At 35.8% G+C, this 24,835-nt stretch overlaps 1 protein-coding gene across 2 annotated transcripts in view; it reads right to left on the bottom strand.

Moving 5' to 3' along the window:
* Window positions 1-22,051, bottom strand: part of LOC138105801 (cadherin-9) — a 68,520-nt gene extending 46,469 nt beyond the window's left edge. Inside the window, exon 1 of one of the 2 annotated variants that reach the window (XM_069005885.1) lies at window positions 21,809-22,051. In XM_069005885.1, coding sequence (XP_068861986.1) covers window positions 21,809-22,039 — 231 coding nt within the window. In that variant the 5' untranslated portion in view covers window positions 22,040-22,051. The remainder of the gene's footprint in view (window positions 1-21,808) is intronic. The other variant, XM_069005886.1, reaches the window with a different exon arrangement.
* Between the last annotated feature and the right edge of the window lie 2,784 nt (window positions 22,052-24,835).

The following is a 24,835-nucleotide window of genomic DNA, read 5'->3' as shown; positions in this document are numbered from 1 at the left end:
AAACATAAATAGTACGAGCTTGCCAACCTCATTTTGACTGCTCATATGAGCAACTCAGCTGGTAATCCAGGGTCTACAACCTCTCAAAAGGGACAACAATAAGCAAGTAGTGGGACTGGTGATCTTTTCTATGCTATAGAGTGGTTCTGACAAAAAATCTTATATGTCCATTGTCATTCCTTTACCCATCCTCTTAACAACACACAGACCCCCCCAGAGATAAGGTTAATTTATTTTATCCATCTGTTCAAACTGTCTACAGAGATGCCAGGTAGCTCGAACAGTGATAGATATTTAAGCTTCCTGCTTATCTCATGTTTCTACCAAATGATAAACAGAATTTTCAAGCATGCTAAAATTGTGAATAGAATGTGATTTCCTAGCAATGAAGAGTTCCGCTGCCTATTGCCAATTTACTATTAGAAAGTACTAAAATTACATTTGCAAGCTACCACTAAATGTGACAATTTCTAATTCCTATGTATGTTTTGTTTTGCTCTTCATATTAGAGGAATCTCCATTAATCTGTGAAGCAATTTTGCAACATCATAGCTTGTGAAAAAAAAAAAGGGACCATTTTCATATATAAGAATAAATAAAGCAAAACATTATCTGGCATCTTATAAAATTAAAATACTAATTGTGTGAAGCAGAGCAATTAAGCCCTCTTCTTACTATTTGAAATTATGTAATTACAAAATACGCTTTTAACTTATGAGACAAAGTAACTTCAAGCAATATTGTGAAGGTTTCTGCAGAATAAGTATACTGATAAATATATTTGTAAAGAGATACTGCAATGTAATTTTGACAATCTATACTGTGTTTCTTGATGACTGGTAATCTTCTGTAAACTGTTTAAATATTTTGAATTTATAATATAAAATAAAATTCCAGCCTTTCAAATGTTAATTATCCTATATAAAGTCTACAGAAAATTGTCTTCAGTAAATCACATGCAAAAATGTGGTGTGTTATAATAATCATGCCCTTTTATTGACTAAAACCAAAGAACAAGAACAGAAAAATTTTCTAATTCATATTTCCAGTTACAGTAAATCAGTTTACATACAAAATATTTTGTGTTATTTGTGGTATTTTACTAAACAGTAAACTGTTTAGGTGTGTGAAAGAGGCTCAGATGTTCAAAATGGAAAATAATATCAACACATGTGATCTGAAGTAATCTTTGACTGCTGTCATTTCCCTCTACATTTTACAGACTCAGCAGGTCTGTGAATGCCCACCATTTACAGAAAGCAAAAAGTCATTCCTGTTGTTTACTCTGCATGACCTTTCTCTAGTTGGAGTGGGGTAAGTTAGAAAGCAAAAACTCCACATGGGTGGAAAATGAATTTGTCAAACGTTTCCTTTCTCATATCACAAATTGTTCATTCTGCAAGTCAGATAACCATGAAACATTTTGATAAATGAAAAAACAAACAAGCCAACATCCCCCTCCCCTAATCAAACCTACAAAGAAAAATCCAAACAAGCCTCCAAAAAAACCCCAAACAAAAGCAGATAATACATTAGATTCCTCAGTATGTATGTATAGTACGTAGTGACCACAGATAACAAGTACCATCCCCATTAATTCATTTGAAACATGTTGGAAATGAAGACATAACCCAGATGCACTGCTGAGTATCTTGATTTCTTAATAATCTTTTGCACATATTTCTCTCTCTGTATTCTTCTGTGTGACTGGCTAAACAGTTCTCAACACAACTTTTCCTGTGGATCATCAGAGAAAAAGATATTGGTAATGGTTAGGGGTGTGATAATTAGCTATTTTTGTAACAATGTGTATCTTATAAACATGGGCATACTTATAAATTCTCTCTCAAATTTTTTTCCTTTTTTTTTAAATGTAGATGAAGTGTGCCTCTCAAATTAGCATGTCTATCCAATTTTGTGAAACTGAATTTTTATGTGATGTGATGTGATGTGATAATTGAAATCTTGATGTTCTCAAAAATCTTACCCTAATTGTTACTCTGATTTCCAATAAATAAATGAGTAAGCAAGCAGAGATTATCTCAGAGTTCTGTAGCATAATTTTATTTTCCCTAAATCAAGCACCTTGCTCCTCTATCTTACACTTCACCCTTATCTAGTACTCAATATTCATCAAAAAAGTGTTTAGGCACATAACTTCTTGGTTTCAGGCAGTATTTTATTTGACTATACATTCTTACTATGTCTGAGGTTAATTCATGACTTCTCTCAAAACTGCTATTTTTATACATAGTAGAGAAGTCATCAGTATTCTTTGAAGTGAGAATATATCTCAAATTATTAAGTTCAGAAATTGGTATGGAATGTAAAAAAAAATATGGAGGAAAAACAAAATAGCCTTGCCTTAGAAAGGAGTTCCTTAAAGGTCCAAGTTTCTTATTAATTCGGTTTTGATTTACTAAATTTCCTCTAAATTGTAGCAGATCACATTCTCAACTCTTTCTAATAGACAATAACTCTTTTCAAGTTAGGCAGACATATAATCAATGGAAGAAGAGAGAATCAATGGACACAGTTAACAAATTATACAGTTATATGAATGCATTTCCTTGCCAGATTTCATTTAGATTTCATTTTATTTGTAGTTTACTTCTGTACAACTATTGTTGCAGAAGAAAAGGGTTAAAAAACAGCAAGAGCTACTTATTACTAGTGAGATGGTTATGAATAAATACAGTGAAAACATTTATTTGTTTGCCTAAATTCAGAAAAGAGGTATAATCTCCTTTGTGGAGACAGGGGAGGAGAAATTAAAGACAAAGACATATCTGGAGAGGACAAACCCATGTTTAAGTTGTGGTAGGCACTCTAATAATGCTTACAAATTAGGAGTTTTACAGTGTGCCTCTGTATCTTGGTATAGAAAATGGTCTATTACTACAGATCTCTTACCTCCACTGCCTCCACCCATACAGTTGTGTCATGGGTTAGCAAGCATAATCCTGGAAGTGATGTTCTTGCTGAGGGGTGCTTACAGCTTCCTCTGTGACCTAACAGAACCTATCAGATGGCCAGTCTGAATATGGACAATTCTTTGAGCCACTTAAAGTTGTGACCGCCTCTGTGATCCACACTTAAGAATAGGAAACCCCGGGCAGAGCCTCTCTCTCGTTTCCGGTGCTGGGACAGGTGGCTGCAGGCCCCGTGCGGGGGCCAGCGGGCCCGGCCAGACCCTGCTTGGGCCAGGCCGGGCCGGGGCACGGCCAGCCTGGAGCTGATGGGCCTGTTCCAGCCATGGAACCCCCCTCCCCCCCACAGCAGGGCTGTGGGCAGCGGGAGTGGCCTGGCTCCCCCTCTCCAGTGCAGCCAAGATTCAGCTGAAGCTGCCCTGCTGTCTGGCAAAAGATCATGTGACCAACAGCGATAAGCCACATTCCAGCTGCAAGGCCTAGGTGAGATTAACCCTTTTAGTGCTGTGAAGAGCTGAAAACCTGAGGGAGAAGAAAGAGGAGATGCTTAAAGCTGAAATTCTGTTGTAAAGCTATGATATATCAGAGTACCCGTTGTAATTTCATGAAGGCATGGGGGGTGGAGCATTCAACTTGTACTTAAGAGCAAAGGCACCTGTGCTGAGATAGGCAGATGCTGAAGCAGCTGTAATTTCATGAGAAGTTTGGACAGGGAGAGATGGACCAGATGAGGACTTTTGCTCCAAATGGAAAATGAGAAGACCTCAGTTCCTAGAAATGCTCCCAGAGATAGTCCTAGAGGATAGTCCAGAGATGAGAAGATGAGGAGGACCCTTTGCTCCCAGGGAAAGAGGAGGGCCTCTGTTCTTAGAGATGAAATGCTCCCAGAGATGGGTGAAGAGAACTTTTGTTTCTGAACAGCTCAACCTTAAATTTATACCTCAGTAATTCAAGAGTGGACCCTCAAAAGCAGTTGTGGGAAAAGCTGCAAGTCGTGGGAAGGGACTCACATGCGAGCAGAGAACCAACCCGGGCGGCTGTCTCGTTGTGATAATGTTTTCATAACATGGACAAGGGAGACTCCTCTTCCTAAATGGACTGAACAAGGTTATTATGGAAGTGGTAAACAGACTGAACATCTCAAGGGTTGTCTTTTTACATTGTCAGTGGGAGAAGGCAGAAAGGGGGGGGGGGGGGGAAGGAGAAGTGTTCTGAAGGTGTGGTATGATTTTTTTTCTTCTTTTAGGTCTGTTAATAAACTTCTTTATATTCTTTCAAGTTTTGTGCCTGCTTTGCGTTTCTCCTAATTCTCATCTCACAGAAGATAAAAAGTAATGAGTATTTTGGACCAAACCACTACAAGTTGTCTCCAGCAGAGGAATCCTGATGTCCTGTGGTCTATTTGCCTGTAAATACCTTCTAGTAGGCGTGAGCAATTTTCTTTCCTTACCTTTAAAGTGAAGAAAATACACTGGGGGTTTTTTGTTGTCAAGTGAACTCTTTAGAGACACTGAATTGGTATATCTGCATATTTTAGTGGGAGATGAAGACCATCCTAATTTCTGCATTGTCCTAGTGAAACTACTATCAGAACACAAGTGAATCTTTTAAAGGCTATCGAGGAATTAGGATTGCATGGAGCAGCAATCAAAGTTAGAATACAGATGTACATGGGAGGGCCAAAAGGTGCAAATGCAGAGTTTTAAAGTTAGGAATGTTGTAAGGTGGGAAGGAGGTGTCCAAATGTTTCATAAACTTATCAGATAGGTAGGTAGGTGATTTAAATGTGATCTGGAGGACAAGTGAATTCATGGGCATGCATGAACCCAAACGCCTGAAACTCCAAACACTCTAATATCCTGGCCACATGGGACTGAGCAGAAGTTCCTATTTGTCTCAGCTATTTTTGTTTCCTCTCCTCAGACCATGCCATGGAGGAATGGGAGGAAGATGCAAAACTGAATCTTTTCTTGGCATGGGGAAGCAGTTCTGGGTACCACAGGTTAGATACAGAAATGTTGTATTACCTTTCTTCCTGTGTTCACTGTTAAACACATGGCCTTGTATATTGTGTATTGTGCAATATTGTGCTTGGCATTCATCCTTACTCACTATTTAGTGTTGTGTATAAAGTGAAAAGTCCTTTCAGTAAAAGTCCTACAAATTACATTAGACAATCTTACTGTTTTCACAGTATTTATTAACTCCATCTTGTGGAACTGTGAAGGTATTTTCATAATTTCTGTGATTTTGCTATTATAATGTAAAGGGATTCATTCCCCTTTTGCATTATATTTCTGTGATGGAATTCTGAAGGAATCTGGTATACAGCAGTCTTTTTTGTGATTTTTTTCCACTTCCACCAGTAAAGTTAGATTGTATTTGTATTTATACAAATCACTGAAAATGTTAATGGTAAATTTGTGAATACCTCTATGTGTATTTCAGATGTTCAGAGCAGTAGCGTATTTCATGCTGTTTGTTAATTTTATCTGGAATAGTGTTTTATTTTGATATGTGTAATTCAAAGGTCTTTCTTAAAGGAGTTTCTTATGGTTTACTACCTGGATTTTTTCTTCCAGTTGATGGAGGCAAAAGAATAAAATGTGAAATGTAAATGATGCTAGTTATTTTGGTTGAGATTATCACAAGTCAGAAGGAGAAAAGTGAAAGCTATAAAAGACAAAGATTTTTAGCCCTGTGAAAATTAAAACTTATTTGTCATATACCAAATGTATTTCTATTTAAAGTTTTGATAAGCCAAAATGCAGATGTATGAATACATGTCTGGGGATTTTTAATTTCATGTGCAATTTATGAATCAGATGGAAAATATTCCTCCTCCCCTATCAAACCACTGTATACCCAGTCTCTTAGTTTCTGGCACAGCTCAAGTGTTTCCACATAGAATCACAGAACATTTTGGGTTGGAAGGGACCTTAAAGATCATATACCTTCATCCCACCTGCCATGGGCAGAGGCACCTTCCACATGCAAGTCATAACTTTACCTTTGCTACCAAGTCTTTTTCTTGAATTTACCTTTTGTAACATTGCTTTCTTCATTGCTTAAGGTGAAATACTTAAGCCATATGTAACTTCAAATTAAAAATATTTTTCATAAAATTAACCTAATGAAGCATTATCTCAATAGCTCTATAGCTAGAAAGTGTTGGGGTTTGGCTGTAATGTATCCAGACCTCCTGGCTCTGGGAAATGTATAGAGAAAGAATAATAGACTGTATATGGCATGAGCTATCAACCTGAAAAAGTGTTATTAACTGTCATATTTTGTATGATGCATTCAAATATATCTTTTTAAATTTTAAAACAATAAGTATTATGGTAAGAAGTGGGAAGGAACATAGAAGCATAAGATACTCAAGTGTGTCCAAAGTGACCCTTTCTGAAACCAGAGGAAAATAAAGAACATTTCTCTATTTGTAGGATTCCTCAAATATCTTTCAATCACAATTTTTAGCTAAAGCTCTTGGCCTGAGGGAAGAAACATGCTACGTACAGGAAAATGTGTGTATGTTTTTTTCTACAAAGCCATGTGTCTATTTACATCAAATTTCTATTCATGTATGGGGATTATACTATGCTATTTATTACAAAACTGTGAAACAGAAAGAAATTGAGTTTTCCATGTCATCCCAGTATGTATGAAAGCACAAATTTATTTGACTCCAGGAGACTTGACTGTAATTATCACTCTAAGCTTGCTTCAATTAAAGAAGTTTGTGTATATAGAGGTGGGAAAGAAGACAGTATTTGTGAGAGAGGATGAGTATTGCCCAAACCAAAATAATTTACTTCTAATCAAAAAATGAAAGTGGTGTGCTTGAAATACAGGCTGGTATCATCTCAGCCAAACCTAAAATCTCACACACAGTGCATTGAGTGCTAGTGACAGGCAGGATATTAACTAGTGCCCTTGCTGTATGATTTCAGACCTTTGTGAGATCCTCAGCAGTTAGGATACAGCAGCTCAGCCAATATTCTCTTTCATTAGCATTTTAAGTAATTAAAAACTCTAAAGACGTTTTAACAGCTGCAGTAGTTCTTCAGTGTGGATTGGAGTAGCAGTATATGCATTGCTTTAATTTTCTATTTATGTGTGTTTAATCAAAAGTTTTATGTATGTGCTAAATGGCAATGTATTTACCTGACCTGAATTTGTGACATCAGCACAAACTTCTTAATTAAACAACCAGATTCTGTGTGTGCTGGTAACCTAAGTGACTGTATATTAAACAAGGCAAATGACATTTACTTTTCTTATCTTCTGCTTTCCAGCATCTGGTTCTTGTGTTCAGTTGTCTATTGTTAGAAATTCTCTAGAGAATGATATTGTGAAAAAACACTGCTGACATCAGCTGCAGGTGCTGATTTTTACTTCGTATGTTAGGGTAAATCTTGTTTCCATTGAGGAAGGGTTCAGCAGAATTATTAGTAGTCTTTTGGTTTGAATGATACAAACACAATATGGGGAAATTTCATATATATCCACTGCATACCTAGGAAGGAGTCCTGGAAACCAGAGCTGTATTTTCAAGTGCCTCCTTTCCCTTCTTACCTTCTGTATCTCCTGTGCCCTTTATGCTAAACTGTAGTCAAAACTTGCAAAAGAGGTTGCATCCTTCTTCTACGCGAGGAACTGGATTTCAGAGCACAAAGGATTTTTTCTCTCTCTACCCTCCAAATCACCCTGAGTTACAGGTTTTCAGCCTGATCAAAAGAGCCAACTTTTTTTTATTATTATTTATGGTTTGCCATACACAGTCATTTTTCTCTGCCACAACATGAGATACAGATTTAGGGGAAGTGACTCTAGTCATCAGTTGTGTCCACAGGTCAAAATTATGACATCATAACATTAAGCACTGTCACTTTAATCAATCCCTGTAACAGGTGTTAAATCCATCATTTTTTCAAAGGCTTCGCAATAACAGAAATTTCTTTCTCATGGGTTTTTCTTTCACCAGAAACTCCTGAGTGAAATCTGTCTGTGTGCATGACTTCTCTTGCTGTTCTAGAGCCCCTCATATTGTCCTTTAGTTCCAAAAGATGTGCACAAAAATAGGCAGGAATAAAAGCTCTGGCCCTGGAAGCAACATGAGTTTGTCATATGGATGGATCATCCCTTACCCTCTGCAGAACTAATTGCTCTGAGCTCAGCTCTATACTAATAAGCTTACAAGAAATACTCTAATAGGGGAAACCAATGTCTTTTTTAGCCAAGTACTTTATCTCAGAGGCAACAGGAGGTGCTGGTTTGAGAGAGTATTCAGTCTGACTATTGTACTTTTTGATTATTTTAGTGTCCCTGCCTCCCAGAATTTAGAACTTTCAGATTGTAATAGACCTGTGTGTGGTTTTGTGATTTCCCTTCCCTTCCCTTCCCTTCCCTTCCCTTCCCTTCCCTTCCCTTCCCTTCCCTTCCCTTCCCTTCCCTTCCCTTCCCTTCCCTTCCCTTCCCTTCCCTTCCCTTCCCTTCCCTTCCCTTCCCTTCCCTTCCCTTCCCTTCCCTTCCCTTCCCTTCCCTTCCCTTCCCTTCCCTTCCCTTCCCTTCCCTTCCCTTCCCTTCCCTTCCCTTCCCTTCCCTTCCCTTCCCTTCCCTTCCCTTCCCTTCCCTTCCCTCCCCTCCCCTCCCCTCCCCTCCCCTCCCCTCCCCTCCCCTCCCCTCCCCTCCCCTCCCCTCCCCTCCCCTCCCCTCCCCTCCCCTCCCCTCCCCTCCCCTCCTTTCTTCTTTTGTCTTTATATCTTTATCTTTAAACTTGTCTGGTTATCCATTGCCCTAACTTTGGACAAGGACTGTATTGACTGAATATACTGAAAGTTAGAGTGTTTCCAGGGATAGGTCATCCACAACAATATGAAGAATATATCAATAACAGGAATATTTGAGCATTTTGTCACTCCTGATCATAATTTCATATATATATATATATATATATATACACACACTTATAGACAGTTGTGCACTGATCAAGACTGCATGATTTTTAGAAAGTCATACAGTATAATGGAATAGTAAGATATTGAGGTGTAAGCCAATATGATCGGAGTCTTTTCTGGCCTTAAATATGTAAACAGACTTCCAGGTTTTCAACACCAAGCAAGCAAAACCAGACTGCAGACATGCAGACTGAAATGTAGATTTTTTTTAAGCTGCTGGAGATGTAGTTTCCAGAAATATTCAAAATGAGTTATTTATTATCCTTAAAACATACTTGCTTTTACATGAATGCATTTCAAACCTAAAAAGTTATTATGCTGAGTGTCATGATTATTGATTCACAATGATCTCTACCACAAAGCTTCATTTTAAAATGATGTATTTTTCCTAAGATCCTGCTTTGCAAACTGGTAAACTAGATATTTTGTGGACACTGTACACACCTCACAAGAAGAAATTCATTCATTCCTCAATACTCATTTCAGAATACCATTGTTATGTGGTGACACTTTAAATACCTTAAATTTTTATCTAAAACCGAATTTTCAGGTGAACAGTACTAGAAAGAAGGTAAGGTCATTTCTTGACTTAAAGTATCACTAAGGTCCTTTGCTACTGCTTATTTATTGACAAAGTTGACCAAGCCAAAAAAAAAAAAAAAAAGAAACAAAAAGAAAAACTCAGAAAAATTAATTTTAAGTATTATACTGTTTTTCTGTTCTGCTGACTGTATTGAAAATGTATATTGTCATACCAACTCAAGACTAGTCAGTGAAAGTATACTGTGGAGTTATCCATGTCATACCTTCATCAGTCTGAGTGCAATTCCCCTGCCCCATGTCTGCTCCAAGACAGATAGGCACATGCCTAACTCCTGGTAAAATTCAGGAAGCAGATTCTCAAAGGTAGATATACCAAAGAAAAAGGTTTCAATCAGGACAGAACATAATAAGCACCAAGCCTTAAATCTGTGTTATGAAAAGGTATCTTCCTAAGTGAAGCTATTGTTTCAAGAAGAATGTCATGAAAACCAGTAGTTAGGAAAATATATTCAATGTATTTTTTTTTTCTTATTTTTCACTAATTTTGTATTTATTCAAATTTGCACTACGTACTCATGTGGTTCTTTTAAATCTTATTTCAAAATACCATCTTTGGAAGGTCATAGCTGTAAATTAGAGCAAAGACAAGGCAGTGGCTGGAATAGTTATCAACACTTCTTAATGACTTCCAGGACACAACAGAAACTGATAAGTGCAACTCTATTTGGAGGGGGCCTGAGATGGAGTTCAGGTTCTGCATAAATCACAGGCTGATTGTACCTGTCTGATTAAACATGAAGATCATGGCTTAGAGGGGAGCCAGGATAAGGCTCCCTGGGGCTTCAGATGAAAACTCCATGAAAGAGAAGTGGTGCCTAGAGAAATCAAAAAATAAGGCCCAAACCAAGCATAAAGCCCTGCAGACCAACAGTGTTGCTTCATGTTTAATGTAATAGCTGAATCTGAAAGCTTGTCAGATGAAGTGAGATTAAGAAGGAGACATTAGACAATGCAGGACTTATTTAGAAGGGGTTTTAAAAAAAAATTCTTAATGCAAATATTAATTAAAAGAAAAACACAGCAGGCGATGCATAAGGGAAGAGTTAAACTACTATCAGTTTAACAGAAAGGATATTCAAAGCATTTGCATGTGGTTAAAGCAGATAAAATTCTGAATGTATTGATGCTAATTTTCTAATAACTTTATGAAAAAAGATTTGTGGGGCTAGAACTGAAGAATTCAATGATGACTGTTTCCATTCTTTTCTGAAATCCATTTTTATCTAAGAAAGTACTCTGTACTTTGGAGTACAGCAGACATAATAAAACTGGTTGTTTTGCTAATTATCCTACAACTTCATCTGGAGTCAAACGTTGACAATGATCTAGTTAATCATTTGAAAATAGGTTTTAAGATAGAGCTTGAGATTTCACTATTATTTAAAATAAGTAAACAGGAGTGCTCTTTTTTTTCAAATTGTTTTCACTCTTGATGAGTGCTGTCCTTTCTGTCTTGACCTCTACAAATAGATAAGCCTTGACATTATGTGAATTTGTCCCTATCCAGAAGCTATTCCATTCTGCATCAAACTGTTGGCATTGACTTGTTTTGTGACCTCAAGTCACTGTTTCAGCAACTTTGTTGCAATTTTCTCCTCAGAAGAAATATTTTGCCATTGCTTGTCTCACCATAGGTGATGTTCATTTATTGTAAAATACTTTGATACATTTCATTGAATGATACTTAAGGAAGTGGAAATTATTAATCTTAGAATCATGATTTTAGCATTTTACTTATCCTTTTCTCTTTTATCCTCATCAAAGAGATCAACGTAAATCCTTTCTTTATCCTAAAGATTTACATGAATATATACACACATATATTTTCATAATTTTTAGGACCATAAAATGATTTTAAATTACAGGGGGTTTGTTTCTTTTACTTTTACACACTATGAAGTTAGACCAGATTTAGCCACCTGAAATACGAAGAAAATTAATTGCAGTGTCTACAATAAGATGAAAACAGAATGGGTGATTCCTTTTTCCCTCAGTACTTTTAAGAGACTAAAAAATTTCTTCTGCTATAGATTCATATTTTTCCCTTCACTTCATGCCTTTCTGTATGTGATTCTAAATTTTTCATACGGAGTGTGTGGGAATCAAACCATGACCTCTTCCATTTCATAATTACTAGCCTTTACAGAGATGAATGCATTTACATGTTCTGTGAAACTCATCCCAAGACACTTCCGTGATTTATTTTGCTTTCTTGCAACAACCCTCCTTCCATTTGCTTCAGTGACACTGTATACAGAAATACTTGCTCCCATGCCAAATTCCTCTTTAAATTCATTTTCTTGTCCACGCCTAATTAATATAGGTTTAAAATTAAAGGCAAATATACACAGTTATTTCTTTTAGTCAGTTGTTTTACACCACACATACAATCTTTTTTTTCATTTTTTTTTTCTCAATTATTGTTTTAAAGGAATTTTAGTGTCACCATTTTAAATGCAACTGTTGCAATGGTGGAGAGAAAAGGAAAGCAAATACTTTCAATATTTTATTTTTCATTTCTTAATTTGTTCCTATCAGTCAGCTACCTGACCCAGTTGTATATGAACATTTAATGCTCTGTTACCTCCTGGTATTTGACAGTGTTTATTAATCAGAAATGCTTATTAAAAAGAAAAATATGTTTACTTCCACAGTCCCTGTAAGACTGAACTATCAGAAGAGCACCATTTTTAAAGGTTGCATTAGTACTTGCAACATTTTTTTCAGTTTGATATATTAGTGTTTAATTCTACTTAACTGCATAGAAGTTGTAAACCAGAACTTTTTTATAAGAGCCAAATTTATTCTCAATATTTGTAAATGTAGTTTATTTCAGGTCTTAATCAGAAATACGTAGTAACGGCTAGAAGTTCGAAAGGCAAAAATGGCTACAGGTGGTGACAAAAAGCACAAATTTTAAGTTAGGTATATTATTTTTATGAGTGCTTGTGTAGAAGTATAACAATATCCCACTTAGTATCTCTGTCTTTGTCATTGTTACTCATTAGGAAAAATTAAAACAATCAATTTTGTCACAAATTCAAGCATTCAAGCACTGTTCACCAAGTAGGGAACTAGTAAATATTTGGATCTGTACCTTCCTCCATTTCATCATGTACCCTGGTATACCATTCAGCCCAATACTTCATGGCTACTGTCGCTATATTCCAGAGCTTTTGTTTTGTAATATTTGTGGGAACACCTCATACACAGACATGTTCTGAGGGAAGCTTCACTAGAGAAATGTTGGCAATTACAATTTATGGATGGAAAAAATGAAGTAAAATTTATATAAAACAAAAATATAATCAAATTTTATTAATAATTATTTCCAGCATTACCAATTAGTTTTATGGCAGGAAAGGGGCTAAAAATTAATTTTTGTAGATGAATCAACCATTCCAAAAACCTCTTTGAGATTCTGTTAAGAGTTTTATAACTAAAACAAGGGCGAATTGGTGCCATTTCTCCTTAGGTTCCTCCTATGAAAATGGAGAATACATAACAAACTTTCTCTTCAGTTAAAAGACTCCGTTAATATTATCACCCTGGTTGTCATTTCCTTGAACTCAAAATTTGACAAAACAGTTATAGTGGCTTCCATCTGAAATGGGCATACTTGTCTCTGAAATGTGAAGCAAGACAGGGATGAATTTGGAACTTCTGAAATGTTCATGGAGGCTGTAATGCTTTCTTATTATTTTTACTACATTCTGCTGGGTAGAAACAGAAAAGCGGCATTTCAGCAGTTTCTTGACCCTAGATTGATGTAAGTGTGAGCAGAAGTTAGCTCAGCGTGTTTGTGCTGCTACAGCAGTATATATGGTTACATAGGTGGTTGTGTATTTCCAAAAATTATGAGTACACAGGTTCCTCTTTTGATTGATACCCAGCATAGTGTTAAATTGGCCAATTACATGGACCAGACTAACATTGTTTTTCAGTTTCCAGAAGACTGAAATGTGTGATGATTCCTGCAATAGACAAGATTTGATGTATCGGGCACATACAGGAAGAAAAGTCTTGCTGTTCTTGGCAGTTGCTTGTTGACAGCTTCCCTATTTGTTGTCAAGACGACTATTCATAACTCTCTCCATGACAGACAAGTCATTGCACAACACCATCCTCTGATGCTGTCAAATTGACCTTTTTAGGGAGTCACATTTTGTTTTGCTCTGATGAGTTTTGCACTCTATCACCAGGCTGGCAGGTACCACTAAACCACAATATAGTCAAAGCACTTACCCCCTCCAGAATTGCTCCCATAATGTAATCAAGGGAATAAATAAACAGCATAATGAAAAATATCTCATGAAATATGTTTTCCTCACCCTCCCACCTTTTCATGTGCAATAAATGATTGCCTGATAATAGATAATGATAGGTCTGCAGATTGCCACTGGTCTAATCTTCTTTTCCCAGGCTTAAAGCTGCAAGGTCTAGAAATACCAGCCAATGAAGTTGTAACAAGATAGGACTATTCTATGCATAACAATTTCCTATTGTGCCAAGTTTCTAAGCCAGCCAGATCTTCAAGCCAGACCTTCTTAGGCCTTTTCGCATAAGGAGCTTGACAAGAACAAGAGACTTTTAAGCTCAGAAAAGCCATTGCTTATTAAAAAGAAAATTATATTTTAACTGGCAGCTGGAAGTTACCTCTGCAGACAGAAGAGGGCTCCATTCTCCGTGCCCACTATGTCTTTAAAACAGGTGGTTTTGCTTCAAGCCTTGTTTTTTTATTAGTATGTCAACATTCTCAATCCCGGTGAACTCCACAGGGGAGGCCTCCATTGCGCAAGCCCCCGACCTCCATTCCTGTTTTCTGGTCCCACCCCCCTGGTGCTCTGAGCACACTCAGGACATCCCCTGGGAAGCTGTGACTAAGCCAAGAGCAAGCATGGAGATGAACTGTAAACTAGACTCCACACCTTTACTGCTAGGTTGGGTGTTGGGTGAGCATAACTTTTTCCACACCTGGGAGAAGCATGGAGGGAGAGAGGGAAAAGGGAAAAGAATTGGAGAAATATTGCTGGTTTGCCTATGTTGAATTCTCTTGCATTGACTTTAGCTTTAAAAGTAGGTGAGTAATTTTTTAGATGTCTGCATTTTTGCTATGGATGAAGTTTTCAGTTAGTGTTGCTAAATTTTCAAAAATTATGTTGTGAAGTCCCCTTTTTCCATTAAATATCTATAAAGGCACATATTTGGTAGCTTCCTGTTTTGTTCTTTTAAAATTGAAAATCATTGCATACTAGATGTTCTGTCCCAAAAGAGGAGAGAGAAGAAGGGACAAGGAAATGGAAAAAAAAAACAAGGGAAAGGAGAAAGGGAAAAAATTATGACAAGAGGTTTGAGGACTTCCTCATTTCTTATGTTTCCGGCTTTATTTTTTGGTTCAGGTTTTTTTTTGGTTTGTTTGTTTAATTTTTCCCCCAAAACCAGTTTAGCTGATTTAGCAGTTGAACTTAGAAAACTCACACAGAACCCTTGAGAACAGGACAGAGGGGGCCCTAAAGTGGTATACAGCCTCCATCCTCCAGGTAGGATCAGTGTCAACTTTCTGGCATGTGTTTTTTTTAGTTTGGCATGAAAACCTCCAGTATCAATATAATCCTGTCTCTCTGAGCATTCTTTACCTAGTACTTAACTGTATTGACTGTATTTACCATCAATTTTTTTTCCTGCTGATGACTGTAAATCAACCTTATGAAAATATGAACCCAACTTCTTGTCCTGAACATGACAAGAACTTCAGATTGTTTTTTTAGCAGTCTTTTATGTAGTTGAAGACACAGAAGCTGACAGATCTCATGACAGATGCTCTATCTGTACCAAACAATGCCAACTCACCCTTGTTATTCATGTCTTTGAAGCTTCTGATCATTCCAGTTGTTTTCAAAAATAAATCTTTTTTTATGTGAAATATGATGTTCAAATTTGACAGCAAAATTCTAGCTTAGGCCCATTATTGCAATGTAACATTCAAGATACTTAATGTTTAAACTGTTTATACTTGGGTTATGCGTGATGTGATTAGATCTCGTCACTATTTTTGAAACTTCAGTTGAAAATGTATTTAGGTTGTCAGAAATCACTGCTCTCCTTCCTCCAAAAAAAAAGAGTCCCTTGTGTTTGGCAGATGTAACAGTTGTCTTTCATCATTTTCTTCCCTGGCCCTCCAGCCTCCTTTTTAAAATAGCAAAATTTATGGAAGACTTTTCTTTATTTTTATTTTTTGACAAAAGTATATTTTGCTTCCAGCAATTTTTCAATAAGGCTTATGTTGGAAGCCTTCAGAATACAAATTATTTTTAAACAAGTAAAACTAAGGCTCCTTATTGGTCTTTGCAATTACGTTATTAATGTACCTAAGACAGAGTCTTCTTGTGGACTTTTTTAACCTTTTTTTTCTGTTTGCCCATTTCAATTTTAGCTTTATTTCGGTGATTCGTCTGCTTAGGGATATGGCTGCTTGAAACTAGATCAAATGTTTCTTGAAAAAATGTGCTAACTGAAGAATGTGGTGTAAATGGAGATGATTTATTAATTTATGAATCAAAGAGGTTTTCTCTTTTGTGTTTTTTAAAATATTGGTCAGACTCTTTTTCTTATTCCTTTGGTACTTACTGTATTTTTCTTTCCCTTTTTGCTTTGATACATCATTATTTCCTTGTATTTATTTAAATACAAGGAAAGCTTGAGGTCTGAGAAAGGAAAGACAAAAGGAGACCCTACTAATTTTTCTTCTTTTATTTAGTCTTAATATATTGGTGTTACTTTAGGAACAGAAATTCTAATGAAAATTTATTATTAGATCTTCTCCAAAAGTTGTGATTTATAAGATGGCTTTGGGATACTGTGCACACTTGAAATTCTGAAAGGATAGTGCACCTCCCATCCTTATAGGTCGCTCTTAAACTGACTCTGTAGAGGGGAAATAGCAAATGCTGTAAAGAAATCTTATGGAAAAATTACACAAATTGATTAAGGTCACAAGTAAAAAAGTAAGTTCTCTGTCACACTCCAAACACAAGATTAAGATAAAAATTCAACACACAAAGAAAATAATATCAGGTAATTATTAAAAACTACTGTGGAAGAGAACATTATGCTTCAGGATGGAGCAACTAAGGTTACTGCCGATTTGGGCACTGCGGTGTTGCCAAGAGCTAGCTTGTTTGGGTCACCCCTGGGGGCCATAAGCTTCTTCCTTCCAAACTGCTCAGAGCAGAGACTGAGTATGGTCAAGGCCTCAGCAACATGTTGAGAGGACATGAATGAATGAGTGTAGGACTAATGAAGGAAGGGCTTTTTAATATACTGCTTTGCATATGAAGAGGGAGCCTACTCTTGACTGGTAGGTGTACCAAAGACAGACAGCAAACTAATGTGAAATAATATTTTCAGCCATTAGTACTTTTACAGTGTATATTTACAAAAAAATACTATCCATTCCATTAAATAATAGGAAAAAACCCCAAAACCGTTCAATAAAAACGGGCAATTGATTGAAATTTTATATAAATAACCTAGTCTGGTGAGGTTGGCAATTGTTACATTAAGTTCTTCTGGTTTTGTCTCTCTCTTTTCTTATAAGACACACTGCTACAGCACACAACCTTCCTTGTGGAAGTCTGAATGTTTATAAATGCAGATTACAAGAAATAAATGGTTGCATATGTTGTACTCTGCCCTTCCAAAAACCAAGCCAAACCAAACCAAACACTCTCCCCCCCCAAAAACTAGCTTCTTACTATTTTTCTTTTCATTTTATATTTCTTGTTAAGACACACAAGCAAATGTCATGAAACAAATTCTTTGCTTAACTGGTGGTAGAAAAGAGATATTTCTTCAGTTTGCATCCAATTTAAATGCCCCTTATGACATGCAGAACCTAGTTCATTTATTTATATGGAAGTTATTAAACAGGAGGTTATTCATGAACAGCTAATTTTGAACAGTGACATTTATTTTGTGTTTGATTTTGTATTTCCCCCCTTATTATGAGAAAGAAAAGTTGCAGATGGTGTGAAAAAAAGTTTTTATTCTTGTTTGTTCTTTCTTTTTAAAATTCTGGGGTATGGCAGGTGTTTGGTTGTAAAGTTTATGATTGGGTCTGACGTTTATGGCATGGTACTTCACACATTATCTGCCCATCAAGATTAGCAGACTTTGATTAGCAAAATGCCTGTTTGATATAGGGAGAGGAGAGCTTCCATGTAAAAAATGTAATTGAGTGACTTAAAGGAGGAAAAATCTCCTCTCTGGAAATCACTTCAATATACTGCTACAAAACATAAAGGACCATGTTTTCCAAAATGGCTAATGATTTTGATCAGGTCTATTTCTTCTTGTCTAGGGAAATTTCATAAGGACTGGAGTTAATGGTATTTGGCATTTTGCACAAGTGATGTCCATTCAGTGGGTATCAGGTAAGTAATTTAAAAATGGAGACACATAAAATCAATATTATCTTCGGAAAATAAAACTAATTTTCCCTCAAGGGCTACATGGTTAGAGCCTTCAGTGCAAGTTTTTTCTTAAATTAATGAACGTTGTCCTCATCAACATTTTAATACTTCCTGAATTGCTAGTCCCTTTTTTTTTTAGGTGGTTATCTCTTTGGATTGTTTGCTAGGAAGTGAGTACATTTTGTACACTTTTCTCATAGACAGTCAGTGTTTTGACTTTCATATCTCAGGTTCTGCAAGGAGCTTAAAGTCAGTATCAGCTAAGGGGCTGGATCTATGGCCCCTCCCTAATGAAAGAAAAGGAGATCCCAGATATGACATCCAGTGAGGTGTTTATTTTCCCAACATCTTATTTCACACACAAAAATAAAAAAAAAAAACACAACAGGTTTTTTTCTTCCTTTAAAAAGAAATTTATATTGTAAATTTAACTCTTAATACTATGTTATAACCCACTTTTTCCATTAATTCTTAGTAGGCAGAATCAGGTTTTACAGTTCCTCTCACTACATCTTGTGAAAATTTCTCACATTGATGATCTGATTGACATATTCAACAGTCTCACTAAGTGACAGGCATTTTGAAAGAATATGGTCATTTTTATTTTCTAGAATTTATTTTTTCTTGTTGGCTAATTTTTTAAACAGGACTCTATTACTGCTTACCTTACATATTTCTGACTGAATATTTCACTTGTAAACTCTCCAGAACAATGTTTATCTCCCTATGCATTTTATAAACAACCTGTAGGAAGATGGATCTGCTGGTTGGTCTAAGAATTTCCTGAATATAACTTAGAAGGATAAGAAATTGAAGGATACCATAAGCAGTTTCTGCATTTTTACAAGCATGAGTAGTAGGACCTAAAAAATTTAGAGACTCCCTATGCACTTATCTTTTACATTCACCTGTTTTTGAGACAGATGAATCCTCTGAGTTGGCAGAAGGAAAGAATGATGTGAGGTGGACATATTGTAAGTTGTCTGGATTTACCGACTCCCATCACATTCACAAAGCAATTTTTCTGCATATATCACCCATCCTTGAAGCGTGGCTGCCAACAATCCAGCTATAAAAATTACTATTTAAGATGATAGCACCTCAGATATGAGGGAGAAACTCCACTCCAGGGACCCTTGAAACTTAGTAGAGCCTGAGCACAAGGAGTCTTCTCATAAGGACCAGACTGCCAGACAAGATTTGGATGGTCCAGTGGTCAAAGCAAGTGTCCAGTTGCCCTGATGCTGATCTGAACTGGATTGGGGTCTTAGCAGTGAGAATGAGAGGTGTGGGGATGTCACAGAATATCTCTCCATCCTGTGTACCCATCCTTCTTAGTAAACAAATTTTATCTCATTATGTCATATCGAGTGATTCTTCCCCACTGCCAATAACAGAATGTACTCATAACAAAATAAAATATCTATAAATTACATTAGTAACAAAACACAATCAATGACCACACAGATAAAAATTTTATGAGAATTGCACTAGGGTGTGAAAATGAAGATTTTAATATTATGACTATTATCCCCTAGAAGTTTATTTTCTGATAAAGTTTCTTAATTCAGTTTATTTAAATTTTAATACTACATTTGTTATTCTACCCCAGTAGCCCTTCTGCATGTGCATATCAATATTAAAAAGGGGATAGATAGGAACGCTTGCTATGAACTAGTCCCCATGGGTTAGAATAAAAGTGCTCTTACTTCACACATACCAGTTTGCTAATTACCATCCCTTTGAGAAGGAGAATAATAAACCTGCGATTTAAGCCTTTCTCAGAACAATGTTGTTCAATGAAATTGTTGGCATGTTTTTTCTTTCTTTAAAAAAATTCCTTCTTTGACTTCTTATTGTAGCATCTCCCTCTTGGTGCTGTATGTCACATGTACCTAGGATAATTTGAACTAACTCAAAATGAATTTACCACAGTTTTGTACCATTGAGGACAGAACTGTGATCATTTCATCATGTTATAAAATTAAAAAACCACATGGAGTTCATCAGTTCAATGCAACTCCTCTTTGGAACACAGGATAATATTCGGGGTAATTTACATCTCTTTAGAGAATCTCTGTTTAGTGATGCTGACCTCTCTCAGGGGTCTTTCTGTAATATTTTGCAGTGAAGTGTAAAAAATATCAATATGTAATTGTAAAATGTTGTAAGAAGTGAAACATCTCTGATCCAACTGCTCTACAGCCAACTGAGTTTTCTTCCCAGACTTAAGTCCATGGTAATAAGGTCCAATAGCTTTTAGTTAGTTCGGAATAAGTAAGATGCTAATTTACCTTACTCTGGTAAGTTTGCATCTGTTGCAACAAAGCATGTAAGCATTCCTTGAGTGAAACCGGGATGGTGGTGATGGTCTTGATGTAAGCTTAATTTATTTGAGTCTTAAAGTGGTTTGAAGTCATTCATCTATATTCAGTGGGACTGAAATTGGAAGCAGCTCTTATGTTCAATATTTATTTCTCCTCTATGACAGATTTCTATTTAAAAAAAAAAAATCAGTCTATTTCTGTGATTCTAGGTAGAAATTACAGCTATGGAGTTTGAATTACTGTGTAACTTTTTCTTTGTTTTCTTGGCAAGTCTACTCAATATTAAATAATACTTGTAAACAAGTTGTTTTTAGAAATATCTCTATGTGATTAATTCACCCTTTATTGAAGACCTTTTTGCCTACAATAAACCTTCCTATTTTACACACTGATAAACAGATTTAGCAATAGGATTATTTGCGTTTGTCTTACTTCTCCTACTTCAAGTCAGAATTTATGTCACAGAAAACAATTGTACAGGTGTTGGTATGAGCAAGGTCAGAATCAAGTTCATAGTTACCAGGGTTGACTTCTTTGACATTTGTTTCTTAATAGAGAGAGATTTTTGTGTTTTCCGATGATCATGTCTGCCATGGCCAGAGATATTAACTGATGTTCAAAAATATCTTGGAACTTTTATATACAAATGTCCAAGTCAGTTTAGTAGCTAGGCACCTGAAAATGAGACAGCTACCTGACAATAAGAGCTAGTGACAACATGGTGGATGAATGACAGAAACTGGAAAGGGCATTTATTCATTTAAGCCATTAAGATCAACATTTCCTTAATTGTAAGTCATTCTGGATGTATTCTAGATCTCTGATATTCTAGATCTTGATAAAAATTACTAGGCCATAAATCAGATCTGTGGATGGTGAGACACCAAAGGGCTAAATATCTAGAAACCTCTGAGTTGCATGTTATCAGAGAAAGTAGGACTGAAGACAGCTGGAATTCAGAGGTGCCATTGTTGACAACATCTGATGTAGATAGATCTCAAAGAATGCAAAGCCCTTCAAGTCATTAAGTAAAATTTTTGGTTTATTTCATAAATGACAAAACTCAGATTTTTTTTTCCCTCAAACACTACACCCCTATTTGGAATCATGGATAGACAGCAATTTTATTGTTAATAGAATTGTATATTTCACTTGAGGAAGTACACAGCCCAGTATACTGGTGAATGCCACAAGGTAGACGAATAAAATCATAACTTTTCTATCCTCTAATATTTATGTTTAACTGTTCAAAAAGTGATAAAACTTGCTTGGGCATATGTAATAAGAAATTAGAACATTTTAGTCTGAATAGTTTCCTTCTTTTTTCACTGAACTACTTCATTTCCCTCACAACTTTGAACAATCATGGAATCTCAGGTGGTCTGTGGTGTGCTTTGACTTAATGAGAAATTGGGACCACTGCCACACAGAAAGCAAAACAACTGTGTAGAAGGTGTGAAAATAGCAAGGGTGTTAGATGCATCACCTTTAAAGAATCCTTGAAACACAAGGCTTACCTTGCCCACGTATTGAGTATCTGGACCTGTGTACTCCTCCAGCAAGAAAAATTGATTCCACATCCAACCACGCTTGGTGCGGTGCAGTGTTTTTCCATCATTCTCTAACAATCCTGTTATCCTTTCACTGTGTGAGTGCTTGTTAGTCCTTTTTTGGGTTGGCGTCATATGAATCACATAAAACACAGAGCTCCAAAGCAAAACTGCCAGAAAGGAGTGAGTCCTCATCATTTCCAGAGATGCTGTTAGCCTCCACTCCTCTAATAATTCACCAGAAAAAAATTTTTCGAATGTTGTATTCCTCTTGTAAGAACCTAAGGGACAGAGGAAAGTGTTTGTGTAAGTTGAAATAACTTTCTTCCCTAAGGAAACAGGAACACAGTCTAGTGATCACAACAATAACCCATGGGAATGACAAATAACCATGAAAATTACTCAGAGAGTTTTAAGTCAAGTTCTTTAACATTTTTTTTCATCTTATATTAGTTCACTCACGCCATATATAGACATTAATTTAAAACACAAGATAGTAAAATACTTTATCTGAAAGCTTTAGCTACCAGCAGCATCCTGACAAAAGGAAACAGCCCAAATAGGAAACCTTCCAACCTAATCCCTTCCAGCTCAGCCTGGTGCTATCCTTCCTTAGTATCTGTTCAGAATTGTCTGCAATTCTGAATTTTCTGTTACCTTGTGATTAATACATCTCATTCTTCCCCTTTGCTAGCCCCCAGTTGTCCAGAGGATCTTCTTTTATTTCTGCAGAAAGGAAGTCATAAAATGGAATTTGTAAAATATTATTGGTGCCTTCCACAGGTTCTTGAAACAAGAACAAAAAGTACTTGTTAGACAACTGTGGGTTCATAGGAATCCTGCTGAGGTTAACAAAATTCTGCATTTGGAAAATAATTCTCCATTTGGAAAGTACTTCATATTTCCCTGAATCATGGCTGAATGAATGTTAAATTTCATGATATAGAACCTTATTTTAATTAGTATTTTTCTGAAAATTACTCTGATGTTTTCTGTGGAGATTTGTAAGCAATATTTAATCAAACCAAATCAATCTCATACTCTTTATCTGGCAGTATAAATGAAGTGCCTGATGTCCCAGTCTTTTCTATAAATTTTTTTTCATGTTAAGTCTGTTTTTGCTTTAGGATATATTTTGCTGAGCTGTCATTGTATATTACAGAAATCATAGGAAAATAATTCAGCAGCAAAAGTATACTTTCTCTGAGAATCCTGGTCCATTAACAGTGATAGTAGCATGAGGCCATAACATTCAGAAATTTTGAAATTAAAAAACCCATGCAAAATTATCCCCCTTTCTTCTGCAACCCATCATTACCAACAGCTATTTTCACTCTGTTGTTTATTTGTTTGGGGTTTTTATAGGAGAGGGGAAAGGAGTCTTTTCTGTACAAAAAGTTCATTTTGGAAATAAGATGCTTTTTGTGAAAATTATTAGTCAGTTGAGAACCAAAACTGTTTAATGGAAAACATTCAGTGAATTGTGCTCTAAAGGCCTTAATGATTAAATTACTGGAATTGTGCCCCGGTGTGAAATTGTCTTAAAATGATGATATTCTGTATGGACTCAGGGTCTTAACTAGCAATTGTGAAGGAGGATCAAAGTCTTAGCATTTTAGTAACTTCAAACAGAGTTTTAGCTGAGCAAGAAGTGGAGGCTTGGAATATTTATCACTTTCTGAGATCATGTTCAAAACCAAAAAAGAAAACAACCTAATAGGTGTCATGTTTATGCAGAAGATCATGTATATGGTGCAGGAAAACTTGTTTTCTTTTGTTTTCTATTTTAAGTGAAGAGTCAAAGCACAAGTAAATTAACTAAATTTGCATAAAATCATGAATGTACATAGATCTTAGCAGAAATTCATGAACGTGTTTTCTTTGAATTCTGGTTTTCTCTGTTGCACGCAGAGGGGCAAAGTGCAACTCTCTTGTGGTTAATTTAATACTAGTAAATTTTGACATTAACTGGAAAGCATGTTTAGTACATGATGATCGTGCCTTGTGGTTGAAATTTACTGGATACAGATCAAAAGAAAAAAAAAAACAACAGTCAGCCAATCTTCTATCCATGTTTAAGTTTGATGAGTCAAATTCCCTGTATAATATTAGACTGAAGTAGATTTTAATCACTATTTATTAATGTAGAGCATAAGACATCATTGTTTGTGCTTCAAATCCATCCCACTGCATCATCTGAGGTGGATTGGAGGGCCTCTTCATTCTTTATAAATTAGATCCTGTGTAAGGTATTGCAGAATGAAAGTGGGCAGCAACAGGAACCTTTGGAAATACTGTATTCAGAAGTCAGGCAATCAACTTTGTCCAGTGACTCTTATCAACTCTCTTCTGGAGATATTCTTGTTTGATGCGTCCTCAAATAGTTCTCTTTCACATCTGCATTTGGACTGTAGTTCAAGAATTCCTCTTCTGTACATTCTGAAGGATAACATTCAAATGTTCTTATAAATCAAATATTGGATTTGATTACTTTTGGTTTGATATGTACTATGCGTTGTTATGTATCTATTCTCATAAATATTCTGTTTTATATATTTAAGGTTGTGACTGATTTATTTCTCTAATTTCTTGCCATCTTTTCTGCATTAAAACATAACAAACCATAAAGCAAAAAAAAAAAAAACCTCCTGAAAATGACATGCAAATTTGGCAAAATTTTAATACATAGTAAATCTATAAACTACTAAAAATGGTAAAAATATATTTTCCAAAACTTCTAAGCCTTGAAAGACTGCTGTGAAAAATAAGTTATACAAAACTACAGTTTAAATTTTCTCTCAAAAATGTCCTTATTTCAAAACTTAGACAAACCTGACAGTCAGATGATTTAGTCTGCTTTGATTTTATTCTTTTTTTTTTTTTTTTTTTTTAAGAGAGAAGGATGGGTGACATCAGTATATTTTCATTTGGCCTTTTAGAGATGTATGATTGAATGTTCAGTTTGGTGATAATTTAAAATGTAAACAAAATTTC

Source organism: Aphelocoma coerulescens, chromosome 2 (genome assembly GCF_041296385.1).
Source record: "Aphelocoma coerulescens isolate FSJ_1873_10779 chromosome 2, UR_Acoe_1.0, whole genome shotgun sequence".
Taxonomy (NCBI): Eukaryota; Metazoa; Chordata; class Aves; order Passeriformes; family Corvidae; genus Aphelocoma; species Aphelocoma coerulescens.
This window is presented reverse-complemented; position numbering and strand designations above follow the sequence as displayed.